The sequence below is a fragment of the Salmo salar genome, chromosome ssa15, assembly GCF_905237065.1.
Source record: "Salmo salar chromosome ssa15, Ssal_v3.1, whole genome shotgun sequence".
Classification (NCBI taxonomy): domain Eukaryota; kingdom Metazoa; phylum Chordata; class Actinopteri; order Salmoniformes; family Salmonidae; genus Salmo; species Salmo salar.
In genome coordinates this window covers 109890284-109912877 of record NC_059456.1, presented here as the reverse complement: position 1 = coordinate 109912877, position 22594 = coordinate 109890284, and the positions used below count along the sequence as shown (strand labels likewise).

Here is a 22594-nt window from a genome sequence, read left to right as displayed (position 1 = left end):
TAACCAGAACATGAATAATATTCAAGGTGGACGAATGCATACTCTTTTATAACGTATTGGAACGAGGGTACCCAACATGAACTCGCGCGCCAGGTGTCTAATGGGACATCATCGTTCCATGGCTCTTGTTCGGTCAGATCTCCCTCCAGAAGACTCAAAACACTTTGTAAAGGCTGGTGACATCTAGTGGAAGCAATAGGAAGTGCCAAAATATTCCTCAGCCCCTGTGTTTTTCAATGGGATAGGTTTAAAGTCAATACAACACATCAGGTATCCACTTCCTGTCAGAAAATGTCTCAGGGTTTTGCCTGCCAAATGAGTTCTGTTATACTCACAGACACCATTCAAACAGTTTTAGAAACTTTAGAGTGTTTTCTATCCATATATAATAAGTATATGCATATTCTAGTTACTGGGTAGGATTAGTAACCAGATTAAATCGGGTACATTTTTTTTATCCAGACGTGCATATGCTGCCCCCTAGCCCTAACAGGTTAACACAGTCCAAAGACACTGACATTGACTTTACTGACATTTCTTCCAGCTGTCGTGTGGTGAATGCACATGGCGGTGCGTGTTTCTCTACGTAGTGGATGTACTCGTCCCCGTAGTGTAGAGATGCTGTTTGGCTACGTAGTGGATGTAGTCGTGTCCCCGTAGTGTAGAGATGCTGTTTGGCTACGTAGTGGATGTAGTCGTGTCCCCGTAGTGTAGAGATGCTGTTTGGCTACATAGTGGATGTACTCGTCCCCGTAGTGTAGAGATGCTGTTTGGCTACATAGTGGATGTAGTCGTCCCCGTAGTGTAGAGATGCTGTTTCTTAACGTAGTAGATGTGGTCGTCCCCGTAGTGTAGAGATGCTGTGTTGCTACATAGTGGATGTACTCGTCCCCGTAGCGTAGAGATGCTTTTGGCTACGTAGTAGATGTAGTCGTCCCCGTAGTTTAGAGATGCTGTTTCTCAACATAGTAGATGTGGTTGTTCCCGTAGTGTAGAGATGAATTTCCAGTGGCCATCTCTCGATCCTCGCTGTTTGTTTGGATTTTGAAGAATAAACAGTCTCTAAAGGCTTGTGGTCAGTTACCATTGCAAAGGCTTTGCCATAGAGAAAACATGAAACTTCTCGCACGCCCAGACTATGGCGAGTGCCTCTCTTTCAGTCTGAGAATAGCGCTGCTCTGCATCTGTGAGAGCACGGCTAGCGTAGTACACTGACCTGTGTGAACCATCTTTTTGCTTCTGACTCAAGATAGCCCCTAGCCCCACTGGACTAGCATCCACAATCACATGTCTCTCTGCATCTTGATTGAAGTAGGCCATGTTTTGTGACCTGGCCAGTGCGTTCTTCAGCGCTTTGAATGATGATTCTTGTTCATCTCCCCATGTCCGTTTGCATGATGTTTTTATGAGTCTTCTCTACGGTTCGGATGTGGTTGCCAGATTAGGGATACATCTGCACAGTAGTTTACTAGTCCTAAGAAACTCCTTACTTCAGCAGCATTTGTCGGTCTGCATGTGTTCTGCACCGCTTCCACCTTTGACTGTGCTGCTCTGATGCCATTCTTCGAGAGAACGTGGCCCACGAACTCCATCTCCTGCAGTCGTCTCAGGACTTGGCGTAGTCGTTTGTTCTGTTCTTGTGTGCTCTTCCCAAACACAATGATATCATCTGAGATGTTGTGGACCCCCTTCATGCCTTGTAGGACATGAGGGATGATGTGTTGATATGTCTCAGGAGCAGAGGAGACACTGAAACATTAGTCTCTGGTTGCGGCACAAACCTGTATGAGTCACGTGGTGGTCAGGGAATGAGACTTCGAGTTTCGGTTCGATCTGATGATATCCCCACTAACTGGCTGGCCATTGACTAATAACAGTATTTCAGCGTCATGAGTACTGCTGGGAAGTGTGGTCCTCCTGACCACATCTGAAGCATTTAACATCGTGGTCATCATTAGATGGCTTGTCCTCCTGACCACATCTGAAGCATTTAACATCGTGGTCATCATTAGATGGCTTGTCCTCCTGACCACATCTGAAGCATTTAACATCGTGGTCATCATTAGATGGCTTGTCCTCCTGACCACATCTGAAGCATTTAACATCGTGGTCATCATTAGATGGCTTGTCCTCCTGACCACATCTGAAGCATTTAACATCGTGGTCATCATTAGATGGCTTGTCCTCCTGACCACATCTGAAGCATTTAACATCGTGGTCATCATTAGATGGCTTGTCCTCCTGACCACATCTGAAGCATTTAACATCGTGGTCATCATTAGATGTCTTGTCCTCCTGACCACATCTGAAGCATTTAACATCGTGGTCATCATTAGATGGCTTGTCCTCCTGACCACATCTGAAGCATTTAACATCGTGGTCATCATTAGATGGCTTGTCCTCCTGACCACATCTGAAGCATTTAACATCGTGGTCATCATTAGATGGCTTGTCCTCCTGACCACATCTGAAGCATTTAACATCGTGGTCATCATTAGATGGCTTGTCCTCCTGACCACATCTGAAGCATTTAACATCGTGGTCATCATTAGATGGCTTGTCCTCCTGACCACATCTGAAGCATTTAACATCGTGGTCATCATTAGATGGCTTGTCCTCCTGACCACATCTGAAGCATTTAACATCGTGGTCATCATTAGATGGCTTGTCCTCCTGACCACATCTGAAGCATTTAACATCGTGGTCATCATTAGATGGCTTGTCCTCCTGACCACATCTGAAGCATTTAACATCGTGGTCATCATTAGATGTCTTGTCCTCCTGACCACATCTGAAGCATTTAACATCGTGGTCATCATTAGATGGCTTGTCCTCCTGACCACATCTGAAGCATTTAACATCGTGGTCATCATTAGATGGCTTGTCCTCCTGACCACATCTGAAGCATTTAACATCGTGGTCATCATTAGATGGCTTGTCCTCCTGACCACATCTGAAGCATTTAACATCGTGGTCATCATTAGATGGCTTGTCCTCCTGACCACATCTGAAGCATTTAACATCGTGGTCATCATTAGATGGCTTGTCCTCCTGACCACATCTGAAGCATTTAACATCGTGGTCATCATTAGATGGCTTGTCCTCCTGACCACATCTGAAGCATTTAACATCGTGGTCATCATTAGATGGCTTGTCCTCCTGACCACATCTGAAGCATTTAACATCGTGGTCATCATTAGATGGCTTGTCCTCCTGACCACATCTGAAGCATTTAACATCGTGGTCATCATTAGATGTCTTGTCCTCCTGACCAGATCTGAAGCATTGTCACGTCCTGACCATGGTAAGCTGTTATTTTCTATGGTAGAGTAGGGCAGGGCGTGACAGGGAGGTTTATTCTATGTTGGTTTGTTTGGGATGATCTCAAATTAGAGGCAGCTGGTCCTCGTTGTCTCTAATTGGAGATCATACTTAAGTAGGGTTTTTTTCCACCTGGGTTTGTGGGATCTTGTTTTTGCACAGCTCTGTAAAGCCTGCAGAACGTGACGTTCGTGTTTCTTTGTTTATTGTTTTTTTATAGTGTTCTGAGTTAATAATAAATATTTATCATGAGCACTCAACACACTGCACCTTGGTCTACTCCTTACGACGAGCGTTACAAGCATTTAACATCGTGGTCATCATTAGATGTCTTGTCCTCCTGACCAGATCTGATCACATCAAACGGCTGGGTCAGAATGCACATCAAACGGCTGGGTCAGAATGCACATCAAACGGCTGGGTCAGAATGCACATCAAACGGCTGGGTTCAGAATGCACATCAAACGGCTGGGTCAGAATGCACATCAAACGGCTGGGTCAGAATGCACATCAAACGGCTGGGTTCAGAATGCACATCAAACGGCTGGGTCAGAATGCACATCAAACGGCTGGGCCAGAATGCTCATCAAACGGCTGGGTCAGAATGCACATCAAACGGCTGGGTCAGAATGCACATCAAACGGCTGGGTCAGAATGCACATCAAACGGCTGGGTCAGAATTCGCATCAAACGGCTGGGTCAGAATGCACATCAAACGGCTGGGTCAGAATGCGCATCAAACGGCTGGGTCAGAATGCGCATCAAACGGCTGGGTTCAGAATGCACATCAAACGGCTGGGTCAGAATGCACATCAAACGGCTGGGTCAGAATGCACATCAAACGGCTGGGTCAGAATGCACATCAAACGGCTGGGTCAGAATGCACATCAAACGGCTGGGTCAGAATGCACATCAAACGGCTCGGTCAGAATGCACATCAAACGGCTGGGTCAGAATGCACATCAAACGGCTGGGTCAGAATGCACATCAAACGGCTGGGCCAGAATGCACATCAAACGGCGGTAGAGAAGGTAAGCTCAGTGCCATTGTTCTTAGCTTCTTTTGCTAGCTAGCACACTTGTTTGCTGGTTAGCTGTGTTAACTGAACGGCTAGGCTATGTTTTCATGAAAAGTCCCTTTACAAATTAACTTTTCCTCCACTCACCCAGCTTCTTGAGTGGATAAGGTTTATTTATATTTCCATATCCTCGTCGCCAGTTGTAATGTATCGACTTGACTCAGAACGCCTCCCTCCGTTCCTCAGGTGACTCCTGGTGCCCGCTGGTATTGCACCACTAGGTGTCGCTAATACACTACAGCAAGAAATCTAGAGTTGTGCGCTGCTTTGCATGCACACCTAAAAATAGATTTTCCATAGACCTGGAGCGGAGAGGACAGCCGCTAAGGGTCAAGTCTTCATGAACAAGAGAGCGATGTTTGTTGATGTTGTTACATTTGTTTTCATCTCACTTTTGTTTATTGTTTTTTTCACTTGCTTATTGCAACGTAAACCTATGCTTCCCATGCCAATAAAACCCCTTTGAATTGAGAAGAGGTTCAACGGAAGTCCAGCAGAGAAAGAGACGGTCGGGGGCAGAGAGGAGGAGACACGTGATGTTGAGTGTGTGTTTAAGTGCACAGTTTGAACCGTTGGGGGATCAGAAGGGAAGTCACGTGTGCGTAATGAGGGGGAAGAAGAGAGTGCGTGAGTGTCCAGTAGGTTATTATGTGAGAAGAGAATGGGAGAGTTGGAGCTGGAGCTCCTCCAGGGTAACCAGGAGAAACATATCTCTCCGTTAAAGAACTTTGTGGCGGGAGGAGCCGGAGGAGCGTGCCTTCTGTTCGTAGGACACCCGCTCGACACAATCAAGGTGACTTTATTTATGTACCGTTACTTGTAGCGTTTTTAGCCTATATATATATAGGGACATCAAACATTCTGCTGCACAGGCACTGTGGCTCTAGTCTAGTGCGCTCAGTTAAATTGTGTTTGAGAGCATTTTAATGAGTGAGTGGGACATAATGAGTGGGAAATAATGAGAGGGACATAATGATGGGACATAACGATGGGACATAATGATGGGACATAATGAGTGGGAAATAATGAGTGGGACATAATGATGGGACATAATGAGTGGGAAATAATGAGTGGGACATAATGATGGGACATAATGATGGGACATAATGAGTGGGACATAATGAGTGGGACATAATGATGGGACATAATGATGGGACATAATGATGGGACATAATGAGTGGGACGTAATGATGGGACATAATGACTGGGACATAATGAGTGGGACATAATGATGGGACATAATGAGTGGGACATAATGAGTGGGACATAATGAGTGGGACATAATGATGGGACATAATGAGTGGGACATAATGAGTGGGACATAATGAGTGGGACATAATGAGTGGGACGTAATGATGGGACATAATGAGTGGGACATAATGAGTGGGACATAATGAGTGGGACATAATGAGTGGGACATAATGAGTGGGACATAATGATGGGACATAATGAGTGGGACATAATGAGTGGGACATAATGATGGGACATAATGATGGGACATAATGATGGGACATAATGAGTGGGACATAATGAGTGGGACATAATGAGTGGGACATAATGATGGGACATAATGAGTGGGACATAATGAGTGGGACATAATGAGTGGGACATAATGAGTGGGACATAATGAGTGGGACGTAATGATGGGACATAATGAGTGGGACATAATGATGGGACATAATGAGTGGGACATAATGAGTGGGACATAATGAGTGGGACATAATGATGGGACATAATGAGTGGGACATAATGAGTGGGACATAATGAGTGGGACATAATGAGTGGGACGTAATGATGGGACATAATGAGTGGGACATAATGAGTGGGACATAATGAGTGGGACATAATGAGTGGGACATAATGAGTGGGACATAATGATGGGACATAATGAGTGGGACATAATGAGTGGGACATAATGATGGGATGTAATGATGGGACATAATGAGTGGGAAATAATGATGGGACATAATGAGTGGGAAATAATGAGAGGGAAATGGATGTCATTGTTGCAGTTTAATTATTTTATATTATGCTAATTTTCCTCATGTGGAAAGTTTGTGTTACTGTCTTCCACAAACTTGCATTTTCACCCAATAAAATGTAGTGGAATTACCCATCCTTCTGACCTCAGATTGGTGATGTTAGTAGAGAGTTTATAGTCATCACGACGACATACAATCGATTGCTTAAAACTGATCAATATCCAGCGGTGTAAAAATACTTTGAAGTACTACTTAAGTAGTTTTTGGGGGTATCTGTACTTTACTATTTTCTATTTTTGACAACTTTTACTTCACTACATTCCTAAAGAAAATAATGTACTTTTTCCTCCGTACATTTTCCCTGACACCCAAAAGTACTAGTTACATTTTGAATGTTTAGCAGGACAGGAAAATTGTCATTCACACACTTAACAAGCATTACGCTACACTCGCATTAACATCTGCTAACCATGTGTATGTGATTTGATTTTTATTTGACTTATCAAAAGAACCTTCCTGGTCATCCCTACTGCCTCTGATCTGGTGGACTCACTAAACAAAAAAATACATAGTTTGTAAATGATGTCTGACTGTTGGAGTGTGCCCCTGGCTATCCGTAAATAAAAGAAAAAAATTGTGCCGTCTGGTTTGCTTAATATAAGGAATTTTATATTATTCATACTTTTACTCTTGATACTTAAGTATATTTAAAACCAAGTACTTTTACTCAAGTAGTAATTTACTGGGTAACTTTCACATTTACTTGAGTCATTTTCTAATAGGTTATCTTTACTTTTTTTACTCAAGTATGACAATTGGTTAGTTTTTCCACCACTGTCAATATCTTTGGTTTTGTACTGTTGATTTTGTCCTTGGGTCCTCAGGACTTACATTTCAAACTCTCAAATGGCACGAAAAATGTTGGGTGTTCTCTCTATAAAACTTGTTGGCCACACACCAATACATAGATTTAAATTTTAAGCTATCACTTAAAGCTGCAATATGTAACTGTTTGGGTGACCCGACCAACTTCACATAGAAATAAATGTAACTGAATGTAACTGAAAGACCAGTCTAAGATGCAGTAAATCTATTCTATGTGTTATAGATCTGTCATTATCATTGAAAGTCTAAGACGCAGTAGATCTGTTCTGTGTGTTATAGATCTATCACTCTCGTTGAAAGTCTAAGATGCAGTAAATCTGTTCTATGTGCGCTATTTCTATGCGTCCCGTTCTTAAGTTTTAGTCATTTGCTGTATTTACTTTCAGTTTTGTTTCAAACAGATGAAAACACTATATTGTGGATTATTGAGAAGATATTTCACAGCGGTTTAGATGTTACAATGATTCTCTACACTCTGACTGCTTGTTTTATTCAGATAAACTGAAATTAGGTGAACTTTTCAGTTGTGTAGTTTCAACAGTGCGTGTCCCTTCCCTAATCGGTGAGAGGGTTTCGGTTGTGTGAGCAGTTTATAAGGTGCTCGTAAAAAGTAGTAGGATTACTATCGTTGCACGTGTACGTGTAGATAAAATGTACTATGTTTTCAATATATCACAAACTGTTTCTGCATATTGTTTATTGACCTGGACACGTAAAACTGTGTTTTGACATTGGCCTATTTATCAAAAACGTCTTGTCAACAGGAAGCAGTGACATCATCATTTTCAACTTAAGTTTTAGGAATTTAAATTGATCTTTCCAACATTAATTTCCAATGTTATTGTACTGAATCCGGTAAAAACTGCTGAATGAGTCCAAAAACGTGCTGCGATGGATTTATTTTGATGATTGTTACCAGAAATCACCAAACCGGGTTAGCCTGCATCTATATTCCACCTGTTGAGCCTACTGTGTGTGTGTGTGTGTGTGTGTGTGTGTGTGTGTGTGTGTGTGTGTGTGTGTGTGTGTGTGTGTGTGTGTGTGTGTGTGTGTGTGTGTGTGTGTGTGTGTGTGTGTGTGTGTGTGTGTGTGTGTGTGGCGGGGTAATAGTGGTACGGTGGGGTAGTAGTGGGGTAATAGTGGTACGGCGGGGTAATAGTGGGGTAATAGTGGGGTAATAGTGGTACGGTGGGGTAATAGTGGGGTAATAGTGGTACGGCGGGGTAATAGTGGGTGATAGTGGGGTAATAGTGGTACGGCGGGGTAATAGTGGGGTAATAGTGGGGTAATAGTGGTACGGCGGGGTAATAGTGGGGTAATAGTGGTACGGCGGGGTAATAGTGGGTGATAGTGGTACGGCGGGGTAATAGTGGGTGATAGTGGGGTAATAGTGGTACGGCGGGGTAATAGTGGGGTAATAGTGGTACGGCGGGGTAATAGTGGGGTAATAGTGGTACGGTGGGGTAATAGTGGGTGATAGTGGGGTAATAGTGGTACGGCGGGGTAATAGTGGGGTAATAGTGGGGTAATAGTGGGGTAATAGCGGGGTAATAGTGGGGTAATAGTGGTACGGCAGGGTAATAGTGGGGTAATAGTGGGGTAATAGTGGTACGGCGGGGTAATAGTGGTATGGTGGGGTAATAGTGGTACGGTGGGGTAATAGTGGGGTAATAGTGGGGTAATAGTGGTACAGCGGGGTAATAGTGGGGTAATAGTGGGGTAATAGTGGTACGGTGGGGTAATAGTGGGGTAATAGTGGTACGGCGGGGTAATAGTGGGGTAATAGTGGGGTAATAGTGGTACGGCGGGGTAATTGTGGGGTAATAGTGGGGTAATAGTGGGGTAATAGTGGTACGGTGGGGTAATAGTGGGGTAATAGTGGGGTAATAGTGGGGTAATAGTGGTACGGTGGGGTAATAGTGGTACGGTGGGGTAATAGTGGGGTAATAGTGGTATGGTGGGGTAATAGTGGGGTAATAGTGGTACGGTGGGGTAATAGTGGGGTAATAGTGGGGTAATAGTGGTACGGCGGGGTAATAGTGGGGTAATAGTGGTATGGTGGGGTAATAGTGGGGTAATAGTGGGGTAATAGTGGGGTAATAGTGGTACGGTGGGGTAATAGTGGGGTAATAGTGGTACGGGCGGGGTAATAGTGGGGTAATAGTGGGGTAATAGTGGTATGGCGGGGTAATAGTGGGGTAATAGTGATACGGTGGGGTAATAGTGGGGTAATAGTGGGGTAATAGTGGTACGGTGGGGTAATAGTGGGGTAATAGTGGTACGGCGGGGTAATAGTGGGGTAATAGTGGGGTAATAGTGGTACGGTGGGGTAATAGTGGGGTAATAGGGCATCTTTCAGCATATATTTGTCATTCAGACCCTAATAGTCACTTTCTGAACACTTCTTCTATGGGCAAACATGTCTGGTGAGTTTTGTTTAAATCAAAAGGGATGCTGTCAAAAAGTGGTTAAATTCAAATGTATTTACTCTGTAGTATTGTGTTATCCTACCACTATATAACACTGTGGTATTGTGTGTTATCCTACCGTTATATAACACTGTGGTATTGTGTTTTATCCTACCGCTATATAACACTGTAGTATTGTGTGTTATCCTACCACTGTATAACACTGTGGTATTGTGTGTTATCCTACCGCTATATAACACTGTGGTATTGTGTGTTATCCTACCACTGTACAACACTGTAGTATTGTGTGTTATCCTACCACTGTATAACACTGTAGTATTGTGTTATCCTACCACTGTATAACACTGTAGTATTGTGTTATCCTACCACTGTAGTATTGTGTTATCCTACCACTGTATAACACTGTAGTATTGTGTTATCCTACCACTGTAGTATTGTGTTATCCTACCACTGTATAACACTAGTATTGTGTGTTATCCTACCACTGTATAACACTGTAGTATTGTGTGTTATCCTACCGCTATATAATACCATAGTATTGTGTGTTATCCTACCACTGTATACAACTGTAGTATTGTGTTATCCTACCACTCTATAACACTGTAGTATTGTGTGTTATCCTACACTGTATAATACTGTAGTATTATGTGTTATCCTACACTGTATAATACTGTAGTATTGTGTTATCCTACACTGTATAATACTGTGGTATTGTGTGTTATCCTACACTGTATAATACTGTGGTATTGTGTGTTATCCTACCGCTATATAACACTGTAGTATTGTGTTATCCTACCACTGTAGTATTGTGTGTTATCCTACACTGTATAATACTGTGGTATTGTGTGTTATCCTACCACTGTATAATACTGTAGTATTGTGTGTTATCCTACCACTGTATAATACTGTAGTATTATGTGCACCACAGGTGCGGCTACAGACCCAGCCCAGAGTGCCCAGACAGGATGTCCTCTACAAAGGTGCTTATGACTGCTTCCTCAAGACTGTCTCCAAAGAGGTGAACACACATACAGTGCATTCGGAAAGTATTCAGACCCCTTGACTTTTCCACGTTTTGTTACGTTACAGCCTTATTCTACAATGGATTAAATAAATAGATTTCTTTTCATTTTTGCAAATGTATTAGAAATAAAAAACAGATGCCTTATTTACAAAAGTATTCAGACCCTTTTCTGTGAGACTCGAAATTGAGCTCAGGTGCATCCTGTTTCCATTGATCATCCTTGAGATGTTTCTACAACTTGATTGGAGTCCACCTGTGGTAAATTCAATTGATTGGACATGATTTGGAAAGACACACACCTGTCTATATAAGGTCCTAAAGTTGTCAGCGCATGTCAGAGCAAAAACCAAGCCATGAAGTCGAAGGAATTGTCCATAGAGCTCCAAGACAGGATTGTGTCGAGGCACAGATCTGGGGAAGGGAACCAAAAAATGTCTGCAGCATTGAAGGTCCCCAAGAACATGGTGGCCTCCATCATTCTTAAATGGAAGAAGTTTGGAACCACCAAGACTCTTCCTAGAGCTGGTCGCCCGGCCAAACTGAGCAATCTGGGGAGAAGGGCCTTGGTCAGGGAGGTGACCAAGAACCCGATGGTCACTCTGACAGAGCTCTAGAGTTCCTCTGTGGAGATGGGAGAGCCTTCCAGAAGGACAACCCTCTCTGCAGCACTCCACCAATCAGGCCATTATGGTAGAGTGGCCAGGCGGAAGCCACTCCTCCATAAAAGGCACATAACAGCCCGCTTGGTGTTTGCCAAAAGGTACCTAAAGACTCTCAGACCATGAGAAACAAGATTCTCTGTTCAGATGAAACCAAGATTGAACTCTTTGTCCTGAATGCCAAGCGTCACGTCTGCAGGAAACCTGGCAGCATCGCTACGGTGAAGTATGGTGGTGGCAGCATCATGCTGTGTGGATGTTTTTCAGTGGCAGAGACTGGGAGACTAGTCAGGATTGAGGCAAAGATGAATGTAGCAAAGTACAGAGAGATCCTTGATGAAAACCTGCTCCAGAGCGCTAAGGACCTCAGACTGGGGTGAAGGTTCACCTTCCAACAGGACAACGACCCTAAGCACACAGCCAAGACAATGCAGGTGTTGCTTTGGGACAAGTCTCTGAATGTACTTGAGTGGCCCAGCCAGAGCCCGGACTTGAACCCGATCGAACATCTCTGGAGAGACCTGAAAATATCTGTGCAGCGACACTCCCCATCCAACCTGACAGAGCTTGAGAGGAATTGCAGAGAAGAATGGGAGAAACTCCCCAAACACAGATGTACCAAGCTTGTAGTGTCATACCCAAGAAGACTTGAGGCTGTAATCGCTGCCAAAGGTGCTTGAACTATGGAACGCCATTTGGGTCTTTGCGTGTCAAAAAGATACACATCTAATAACACTATTTGACGCATCAAATAAGCTTGTTGACAAATCGGGACCTGACGTCACATAATACTTTCCTTCCGTGGCCTCCAACTGCTCTTAAATGCAAGTAAAACTAAATGCATGCTCTTCAACCGATCGCTGCCCGCACCAGCCCGCCCGTCCAGCATCACTACTCTGGACGGTTCTGACTTAGAATATGTGGACAACTACAAATACCTGGGTGTCTGGTTAGACTGTAAACTCTCCTTCCAGACTCACATTAAGCATCCCCAATCCAAAATTAAATCTAGAATCGGCTTCCTATTTCGCAACAAAGCATCCTTCACTCATGCTGCCAAACATACCCTCGTAAAACTGACTATCCTACTGATCCTCAACTTCGGCGATGTCATTTACAAAATAGTCTCCAACACTCTACTCAGCAAATTGGATGCAGTCTATCACAGTGCCATCCGCTTTATCACCAAAGCCCCATATACTACCCACAACTGCGACCTGTATGCTCTCGTTGGCTGGCCCTCGCTTCATATTCGTCGCCAAACCCACTGTCTCCAGGTCATCTATAAGTCTTTGCTAGGTAAAGCCCTGCCTTATCTCAGCTCACTGGTCACCATAGCAGCACCCACCCGTAGCACACACTCCAGCAGGTATATTTCACTGGTCACCCCCAAAGCCAATTCCTCCTTTGACCGCCTTTCCTTCCAGTTCTCTGCTGCCAATGACTGGAACGAACTGCAAAAATCACTGAAGCTGGAGACTCATATCTCCCTCATTAACTTTAAGCACCAGCTGTCAGAGCAGCTCACAGATCACTGCACCTGTACGTAGCCCATCTGTAAATAGCCCATCCAACTACCTCATCCCCATACTGTTATTTATTTTATTTATTTTGCTCCTTTGCACCCCAGTATCTCTACTTGCACACTCATCTTCTGCACATCTATCACTCCAGTGTTTAATTGCTGTAGTGTGATTATTTCGCCACTATGGATTATTTATTGCCTTACCTCCCTTATCCCACTTCATTTGCACACACTTTATATAGACTTTTTCTATTTTATTATTGACTGTATTTTTGTTTATTCCATGTGTAACTCTGTGTTGTTGATTGTGTCGCACTGCTTTGCTTTATCTTGGCCAGGTCGCAGTTATAAATGAGAACTTGTTCTCAACTAGCCCACCTGGTTAAATAAAGGACTTGTTCTCAACTAGCCCACCTGGTTAAATAAAGGACTTGTTCTCAACTAGCCCACCTGGTTAAATAAAGGACTTGTTCTCAACTAGCCTACCTGGTTAAATAAAGGACTTGTTCTCAACTAGCCTACCTGGTTAAATAAAGGTGAAATAAAAATAAACAAATTATAATTTCACACGTTTACAAATCTTTTACGTAGTTATTACACATTGATTACATCATCACTCGTATTCCAAATGTCACAACGATTCATCAATACGTCTGCTATGATGCTGGTAAAGTTGTCTCGCGCACCGACAGTGCTGGTCATAAAAAAAGTTAGCTAGCTAATGGATGCAAACAATGTTACTGTCACGAATTCCGCCGAAGTCGGTTCCTCTCCTTGTTCGAGCGGCGCTCGGCGGTCGACGTCGCCGGTCTTCTAGCCATCGCCGATCCACTTTTCATTTTCCATTTGTTTTGTCTTTGTTTCCCCACACACCTGGTTTTCATTTCCCGATTACTGGTCATGTATTTAACCCTCTGTTTCCCCCATGTCTTTGTGTGTGATTGTTTATTGTTCAGGTCGATACATTTCCGGCTGGTTTTTTCCGGATGCTGTTTTCACCCGTGTTTTGTGGCAACCATTATTGTTCGCACATTGGTATGTTTACTTTGTGCTATTTCTTAAGTAAAGTGCGTTGTTCACTCATCTCTGCTCTCCTGCACCTGACTTCATGCATCAGCTACACCCACCACCTGACAGAATCACACACCAGTCGTCATGGAGTCAGCAGGAGCAGGTACTCCTGTTATTGGGGTCGAGGAGCGCGTCCAGGAGCAAGCGGAGATGCTCCATCATCTCGGCGCCCCCATGGATCGCGTCCTACAGACTATGGATCGCTGGTAGAGAAAGGGAGGTCCTCCAGCACCTCCGCCAGCGCAACCAAGGTCTCCACTACTCGGCCCTCTTTCACCAGGTCCCAGTGGGATTCGTCTTGCCCTACCTAGGGAGTATGACGGGACGGCTGCACAATGTCAGGGTTTTCTATTACAACTGGAGCTCTACCTAGCAACCGTTCACCCGGCGCTTTCGGATCGAGAGAGGGTGTCTGCCTTCGTCAAATGCCTCTCAGGGAGAGCCCTGGAGTGGGCCAACGCAGTGTGGGGGGGAAGGAGATGTGGCGCTGGACCACTTCGAAGATTTCAACCGCCACTCCCGGGCAGTCTTCAACCACCCGTCTGAGGGTAGAGCGGTGGGTAAACGGCTCGTACATCTGAGTGCACACTGCCGGTCGCTGCTGGGGAGGTTCCTCTGGGAGTCGAGACAGCAGGCAGGGCGCTCTCGCGTCACCCCAGGTGAGCCGGCACCATGCTCACCCAGAGCCCTCTGTTGCCCACATGTTTTTGAACGTTACTTTTCCTGAGTTTCCCCCGCATTCCAAGCATAAGGCGCTCGTCGATTCAGGCGCAGCTCGGAATTTCATTGACAGATCATTTGCCCATAGATTAGGGATCCCCATTGTTCCAGTGGATATGCCCTTCCCAGTTCACGGGGTGGTCGCGAGTGTGCTCGGGGACGTGTTTAGGGGTTTCCGTAGGTGCTACTACGGTGGAAAGTCCAGACCAGGTCTCCACTGTGCGCATTCCCCCTGAATATGCCGATTTGGCTCTCGCCTTCTGTAAAAAGAAGGTGACTCAATTACCACCTCATCGACGGGGGGACTGTGCGATAGATCTCCTGGTAGATGCTGCACTTCCCAGGAGTCACGTGTATCCCGTCACAGGCAGAGACGGTGGCTATGGAAACATATGTCTCCGAATCCCTGCGTCAGGGGTACATTCGGTCTTCCACTTCACCCGCCTCCTTGAGTTTCTTTTTTGTGAAGAAGGAAGAGGGAGGTCTGCGCCCGTGTATTGACTACCGAGGTCTAAATCAAATCACGGTGAGGTACAGTTACCCGCTACCGTTCATCGCCACGGCGATTGAGTCAATGCACGGGGCGCTCTTCTTCACGAAACTAGATCTCAGGAGCGCGTTCAACCTGGTGCGTATCCGGGAGGGAGACGAGTGGAAGACGGCGTTCAGTACCACCTCAGGGCACTATGAGTACCTCGTCATGCCGTACGGGTTGATGAATGCTCCATCAGTTTTCCAATCCTTTGTAGATGAGATTTTCAGGGACCTGCACGGGCAGGGTGTAGTGGTGTCTATCAATGACATTCTGATATACTCCGCTACACGCGCCGAGCATGTGGCAATTTCTCGGCCTCTGACCGCAAGGCACTACAGAGGGTAGTGCGTATGGCCCAGTACATCACTGGGGCCAAGCTTCCTGCCATCCAGGACCTCTATACCAGGCAGTGTTTGAGGAAGGCCCTAAAAATTGTCAAAGACCACAGCCACCCCAGTCATAGACTGTTCTCTCTACTACCGCATGGCAAGCGGTACTGGAGTGTCAAGTCTAGGACAAAAAGGCTTCAATAGTTTTTACCCCTAAGCCATAAGACTCCTGAACAGGTAATCAAATGGCTACCCGGACTATTTGCATTGTGTGCCCCCCCCAACCCCTCTTTTTACGCTGCTGCTACTCTCTGTTTATCTTATATGCACAGTCACTTTAACTATACATTCATGTTCATACTACCTCAATTGGTCCGACCAATCAGTGCTCCCGCACATTGGCTAACCGGGCTATCTGCATAGTGTCCCGCCACCCCCTCTTTTACGCTACTGCTACTCTCTGTTCATCATATCTGCATAGTCACTTTAACCATATCTACATGTACATACTACCTCAATCAGCTTGACTAACCGGTGTCTGTATATATCCTCTCTACTGTATATAGCCTCTCTACTGTATATAGCCTCTCTACTGTATATAGCCTCTCTACTGTATATATCCTCTCTACTGTATATAGCCTCTCTACTGTATATAGCCTCTCTACAGTATATAGCCTCTCTACTGTATATAGCCTCTCTACAGTATATAGACTCTCTACTGTATATAGCCTCTCTACTGTATATATCCTCTCTACTGTATATAGACTCTCTACTGTATATATCCTCTCTACTGTATATAGCCTCTCTACTGTATATAGCCTCTCTACTGTATATATCCTCTCTACTGTATATAGCCTCTCTACTGTATATGGCCTCTCTACTGTATATAACCTCTCTACTGTATATAGCCTCTCTACTGTATATAGCCTCTCTACTGTATATAGCCTCTACTGTATATAACCTCTCTACTGTATATAACCTCTCTACTGTATATAGCCTCTCTACTGTATATATCCTCTCTACTGTATATAGCCTCTCTACTGTGTATAGCCTCTACTGTATATAACCTCTCTACTGTATATAGCCTCTCTACTGTATATAGCCTCTCTACTGTATATATCCTCTCTACTGTATATAGCCTCTCTACTGTATATAGCCTCTACTGTATATAGCCTCACTACTGTATATAGCCTCTCTACTGTATATAGCCTCTCTACTGTATATAGCCTCACTACTGTATATAGCCTCTCTACTGTATATAGCCTCTCTACTGTATATAGCCTCTCTACTGTATATAGCCTCTACTGTATATAGCCTCTCTACTGTATATAGCCTCTACTGTATATAGCCTCTCTACTGTATATAGCCCCTCTACTGTATATAGCCTCTCTACTGTATATAGCCTCTCTACTGTATATAGCCTCTCTACTGAATATAGCCTCTCTCTACTGTATATGGCCTCTCTACTGTATATAACCTCTCTACTGTATATAGCCTCTCTACTGTATATAGCCTCTACTGTATATAGCCTCTCTACTGTATATAGCCTCTCTACTGTATATAGCCTCTCTACTGTATATAGCCTCTCTACTGTATATGGCCTCTCTACTGTATATAGCCTCTCTACTGTATATAGCCTCTCTACTGTATATAGCCTCTCTTTTTACTGTTTTATTTCTTTACCTATTGTTCACCTAACACCTTTTTTTGCACTATTGGTTAGAGCCTGTAAGTAATCATTTCACTGTATCAAATCAAATCAAATCAAATTTATTTTTATATAGCCCTTCGTACATCAGCTGATATTCTCAAAGTGCTGTACAGAAACCCAGCCTAAAACCCCAAACAGCAAGCAAAGCATGTGAAAGAAGCACGGTGGCTAGGAAAAACTCCCTAGGAAAAACTCCCTAGAAAGGCCAAAAACCTAGGAAGAAACCTAGAGAGGAACCAGGCTATGAGGGGTGGCCAGTCCACTTCTGGCTGTGCAGGGTGGATATTATAACAGAACATGGTCAAAATGTTAAAATGTTAAAATGTTCATAAATGACCAGCATGGTCAAATAATAATAATCATAGTAGTTGTCGAGGGTGCAACAAGCACGTCCGGTGAACAGGTCAGGGTTCCATAGCCGCAGGCAGAACAGTTGAAACTGGAGCAGCAGCACGGCCAGGTGGACTGGGGACAGCAAGGAGTCATCATACCAGGTAGTCCTGAGGCATGGTCCTAGGGCTCAGGTCCTCCGAGAGAAAGACAGAAAGAGAGAAAGAGAGAATTAGAGAGAGCATATTTAAATACACACAGGACACCGGATAAGACAAGAGAAATACTCCAGATGTAACAGACTGACCCTAGCCCCCGACACATAAACTACTGCAGCATAAATACTGGAGGCTGAGACAGGAGGGATCAGAAGACACTGTGGCCCCATCCGATGATACCCCGGACAGGGCCAAACAGGCAGGATATAACCCCACCCACTTTGCCAAAGCACAGCCCCCACACCACTAGAGGGATGTCTCCAACCACCAACTTACCGTCCTAAGACAAGGCCGAGTATAGCCCACAACGATCTCCGCCATGGCACAACCCAAGGGGGGGCGCCAACCCAGCCAGGAAGACCACGTCAGTGACTCAACCCACTCAAGTGACGCACCCCTCCCATGGACGGCATGGAAGAACACCAGTAGGCCAGTGACTCAGCCTCTGTAAAAGGGTTAGAGGCAGAGAATCCCAGTGGAAAGAGGGGAACCGGCAAGGCAGAGACAGCAAGGGCGGTTCGTTGCTCCAGCCTTTCCGTTCACCTTCACACTCCTGGGCCAGACTATACTTAATCATAGGACCTACTGAAGAGATAAGTCTTCAGTAAAGACTTAAAGGTTGAGACTGAGTCTGCGTCTCTCACATTGGTAGGCAGACCATTCCACAAAAATGGAGCTCTATAGGAGAAAGCCCTACCTCCAGCCGTTTGCTTAGAAATTCTAGGGACAATTAGGAGGCCTGCGTCTTGTGACCGTAGCGTACGTGTAGGTATGTACGGCAGGACCAAATCGGAAAGATAGGTAGGAGCAAGCCCATGTAATGCTTTGTAGGTTAGCAGTAAAACCTTGAAATCAGCCCTTGCCTTAACAGGAAGCCAGTGTAGGGAGGCTAACACTGGAGTAATATGATCAAATTTTTTGGTTCTAGTCAGGATTCTAGCAGCCGTATTTAGCACTAACTGAAGTTTATTTAGTGCTTTATCCGGGTAGCCGGAAAGTAGAGCATTGCAGTAGTCCAGCCTAGAAGTAACAAAAGCATGGATTAATTTTTCTGCGTCATTTTTGGACAGAAAATTTCTGATTTTTGCAATGTTACGTAGATGGAAAAAAGCTGTCCTTGAAACAGTCTTGATATGTTCTTCAAAAGAGAGATCAGGGTCCAGAGTAACGCCGAGGTCCTTCACAGTTTTATTTGAGACGACTGTACAACCATCCAGATTAATTGTCAGATTCAACAGAAGATCTCTTTGTTTCTTGGGACCTAGAACAAGCATCTCTGTTTTATCCGAGTTTAAAAGTAGAAAGTTTGCAGCCATCCACTTCTTTATGTCTGAAACACAGGCTTCTAGCGAGGGCAATTTTGGGGCTTCACCATGTTTCATTGAAATGTACAGCTGTGTGTCGTCTGCATAGCAGTGAAATTTAACATTATGTTTTCGAATGACATCCCCAAGAGGTAAAATATATAGTGAAAACAATAGTGGTCCTAAAACGGAACCTTGAGGAACACCGAAATTTACAATTGATTTGTCAGAGGACAAACCATTCACAGAGACAAACTGATATCTTTCCGACAGATAAGATCTAAACCAGGCCAGAACTTGTCCATGTAGACCAATTTGGGTTTCCAATCTCTCCAAAAGAATGTGGTGATCGATGGTATCAAAAGCGGCACTAAGATCTAGGAGCACGAGGACAGATGCAGAGCCTCGGTCTGACGTCATTAAAAGGTCATTTACCACCTTCACAAGTGCAGTCTCAGTGCTATGATGGGGTCTAAAACCAGACTGAAGCGTTTCGTATACATTGTTTGTCTCCAGGAAGGCAGTCAGTTGCTGTGCAACAGCTTTTTCTAAAATTTTGGAGAGGAATGGAAGATTCGATATAGGCCGATAGTTTTTTATAATTTCTGGATCAAGATTCGGCTTTTTCAAGAGAGGCTTTATTACTGCCACTTTTAGTGAGCTTGGTACACATCCGGTGGATAGAGAGCCGTTTATTATGTTCAACATAGGAGGGCCAAGCACAGGAAGCAGCTCTTTCAGTAGTTTAGTTGGAATAGGGTCCAGTATGCAGCTTGAGGGTTTGGAGGCCATGATTATTTTCATCATTGCGTCAAGAGATATAGTACTAAAACACTTTAGTATCTCCCTTGATCCTAGGTCCTGGCAGAGTTGTGCAGACTCAGGACAATGGAGCTTTGGAGGAATACCCAGATTTAAAGAGGAGTCTGTAATTTGCTTTCTAATGATCATGATCTTTTCCTCAAAGAAGTTCATAAATTTATTACTGCTGAAGTGAAAGCCATCCTCCATTTGCGAAGGCTGCTTTTTAGTTAGCTTTGCGACAGTATCAAAAAGAAATTTCGGATTGTTCTTATTTTCCTCAATTAAGTTGGAAAAATAGGATGATCGAGCAGCAGTAAGGGCTCTTCGATACTGCACGGTACTGTCTTTCCAAGCTAGTCGGAAGACTTCCAGTTTGGTGTGGCGCCATTTCCGTTCCAATTTTCTGGAAGCTTGCTTCAGAGCTCGTGTATTTTCTGTATACCAGGGAGCTAGTTTCTTATGACAGATGTTTTTAGTTTTTAGGGGTGCAACTGCATCTAGGGTATTGCGCAAGGTTAAATTGAGTTCCTCGGTTAGGTGGTTAACTGATTTTTGTCCTCTGACGTCCTTGGGTAGGCAGAGGCAGTCTGGAAGGGCATCAAGGAATCTTTGGGTTGTCTGAGAGGTCTACTACACCTGTTGTATTCAGCATTTCACTGTGAGGTCTACTACACCTGTTGTATTCAGCATTTCACTGTAAGGTCTACTACACCTGTTGTATTCAGCATTTCACTGTGAGGTCTACTACACCTGTTGTATTCAGCATTTCACTGTGAGGTCTACTACACCTGTTGTATTCAGCATTTCACTGTGAGGTCTACTACACCTGTTGTATTCAGCATTTCACTGTGAGGTCTACTACACCTGTTGTATTCAGCATTTCACTGTGAGGTCTACTACACCTGTTGTATTCAGCATTTCACTGTGAGGTCTACTACACCTGTTGTATTCAGCATTTCACTGTGAGGTCTACTACACCTGTTGTATTCAGCATTTCACTGTAAGGTCTACTACACCTGTTGTATTCAGCATTTCACTGTGAGGTCTACACCTGTTGTATTCAGCATTTCCCTGTGAGGTCTACTACACCTGTTGTATTCAGCATTTCACTGTGAGGTCTACTACACCTGTTGTATTCAGCATTTCACTGTGAGGTCTACTACACCTGTTGTATTCAGCATTTCACTGTGAGGTCTACTACACCTGTTGTATTCAGCATTTCACTGTGAGGTCTACTACACCTGTTGTATTCAGCATTTCACTGTGAGGTCTACTACACCTGTTGTATTCAGCATTTCACTGTAAGGTCTACTACACCTGTTGTATTCAGCATTTCACTGTGAGGTCTACTACACCTGTTGTATTCAGCATTTCACTGTGAGGTCTACTACACCTGTTGTATTCAGCATTTCCCTGTGAGGTCTACTACACCTGTTGTATTCAGCATTTCACTGTAAGGTCTACTACACCTGTTGTATTCAGCATTTCACTGTGAGGTCTACTGCACCTGTTGTATTCAGCATTTCACTGTAAGGTCTACTACACCTGTTGTATTCAGCATTTCACTGTGAGGTCTACTACACCTGTTCTATTCAGCATTTCACTGTGAGGTCTACTACACCTGTTGTATTCAGCATTTCACTGTAAGGTCTACTACACCTGTTGTATTCAGCATTTCACTGTGAGGTCTACTATACCTGTTGTATTCAGCATTTCACTGTGAGGTCTACTACACCTGTTGTATTCAGCATTTCACTGTAAGGTCTACTACACCTGTTGTATTCAGCATTTCACTGTGAGGTCTACTACACCTATTGTATTCAGCGCACGTGACGAATAAACTTTGATTTGATTGTGGCAATCTGAAACCACTGAATTGAGCCACATTTATTGTACCAGTCAACCTACTATGTGTATTGAACACTATTCCAGAGGAGAAACAATACAACGTAGATGTTTTGGAGTCTGATCACTGAGGACCACTTGGATACTGAGTAGACTGATACCCCAATTAATTGATCCCCAATTAATTGATCCCCAATTAATTGATCCCCAACTGTTACGAATCCCTTTGGCCCTGCAGTCTAGAGGGGATGGAAACGAGGCCCGTAACATAACTCATGCAAATCATAACAGTGACAAGGAACAGTGAGAACTAAAACCCACAGACAACTTAAATCTACCGTCAAACACTATTGGTTTATTCCTTAAACACACGGTAATGGGGGTGTGGGAAAAGGGGCTGAGCTGGACCCAAGGAAAGAAAGAATAATCCAAAAACACCCCTAAACTAGACTAGCCTATTTCAGTAACAGAGAGGGAGAGAGATTGAATGACTTGTAGATTGAGCTTCTGACTGGGTTTTTAAACCAAGGCAAAGGGGCTGTGATAGGGTAATGGAAAAGGAGCAGGTGTCTTCTGATTGGGGGAAATGATGATTGCCACCTGTGAGGAGGAGAAGGAGAGAAAAGAAATACACATACAGGATACACACTCAGGATACCTGTATCCGTAACACCAATCCTTAGGTAAGGCTGTACAGTACAATATGATGGTCAGTACGCACAATAGGCTGACTGGAGAGGTGATTTCACACAGTCAAAGTCCCTGATAAGAGCAACAACGCTAATATTTGCATAAACTCTTCACAGTTGTGTTCTGTTCTCACC

At 44.2% G+C, this 22594-nt stretch overlaps 1 protein-coding gene across 3 annotated transcripts in view; it reads left to right on the top strand.

Moving 5' to 3' along the window:
- The first annotated feature begins 4818 nt into the window (after positions 1-4818).
- LOC106573008 (mitochondrial carnitine/acylcarnitine carrier protein) overlaps positions 4819-22594 on the top strand; it is a 46426-nt gene continuing 28650 nt past the window's right edge. The window contains exons 1-2 of one of the 3 annotated variants that reach the window (XM_045696588.1): positions 4819-5192; positions 10624-10713. In XM_045696588.1, the coding sequence (XP_045552544.1) occupies positions 5061-5192; positions 10624-10713 (222 nt within the window). In that variant the 5' untranslated portion in view covers positions 4819-5060. The remainder of the gene's footprint in view (positions 5193-10623; positions 10714-22594) is intronic. The other 2 variants (XM_045696587.1, XM_014147604.2) reach the window with 2 other exon arrangements.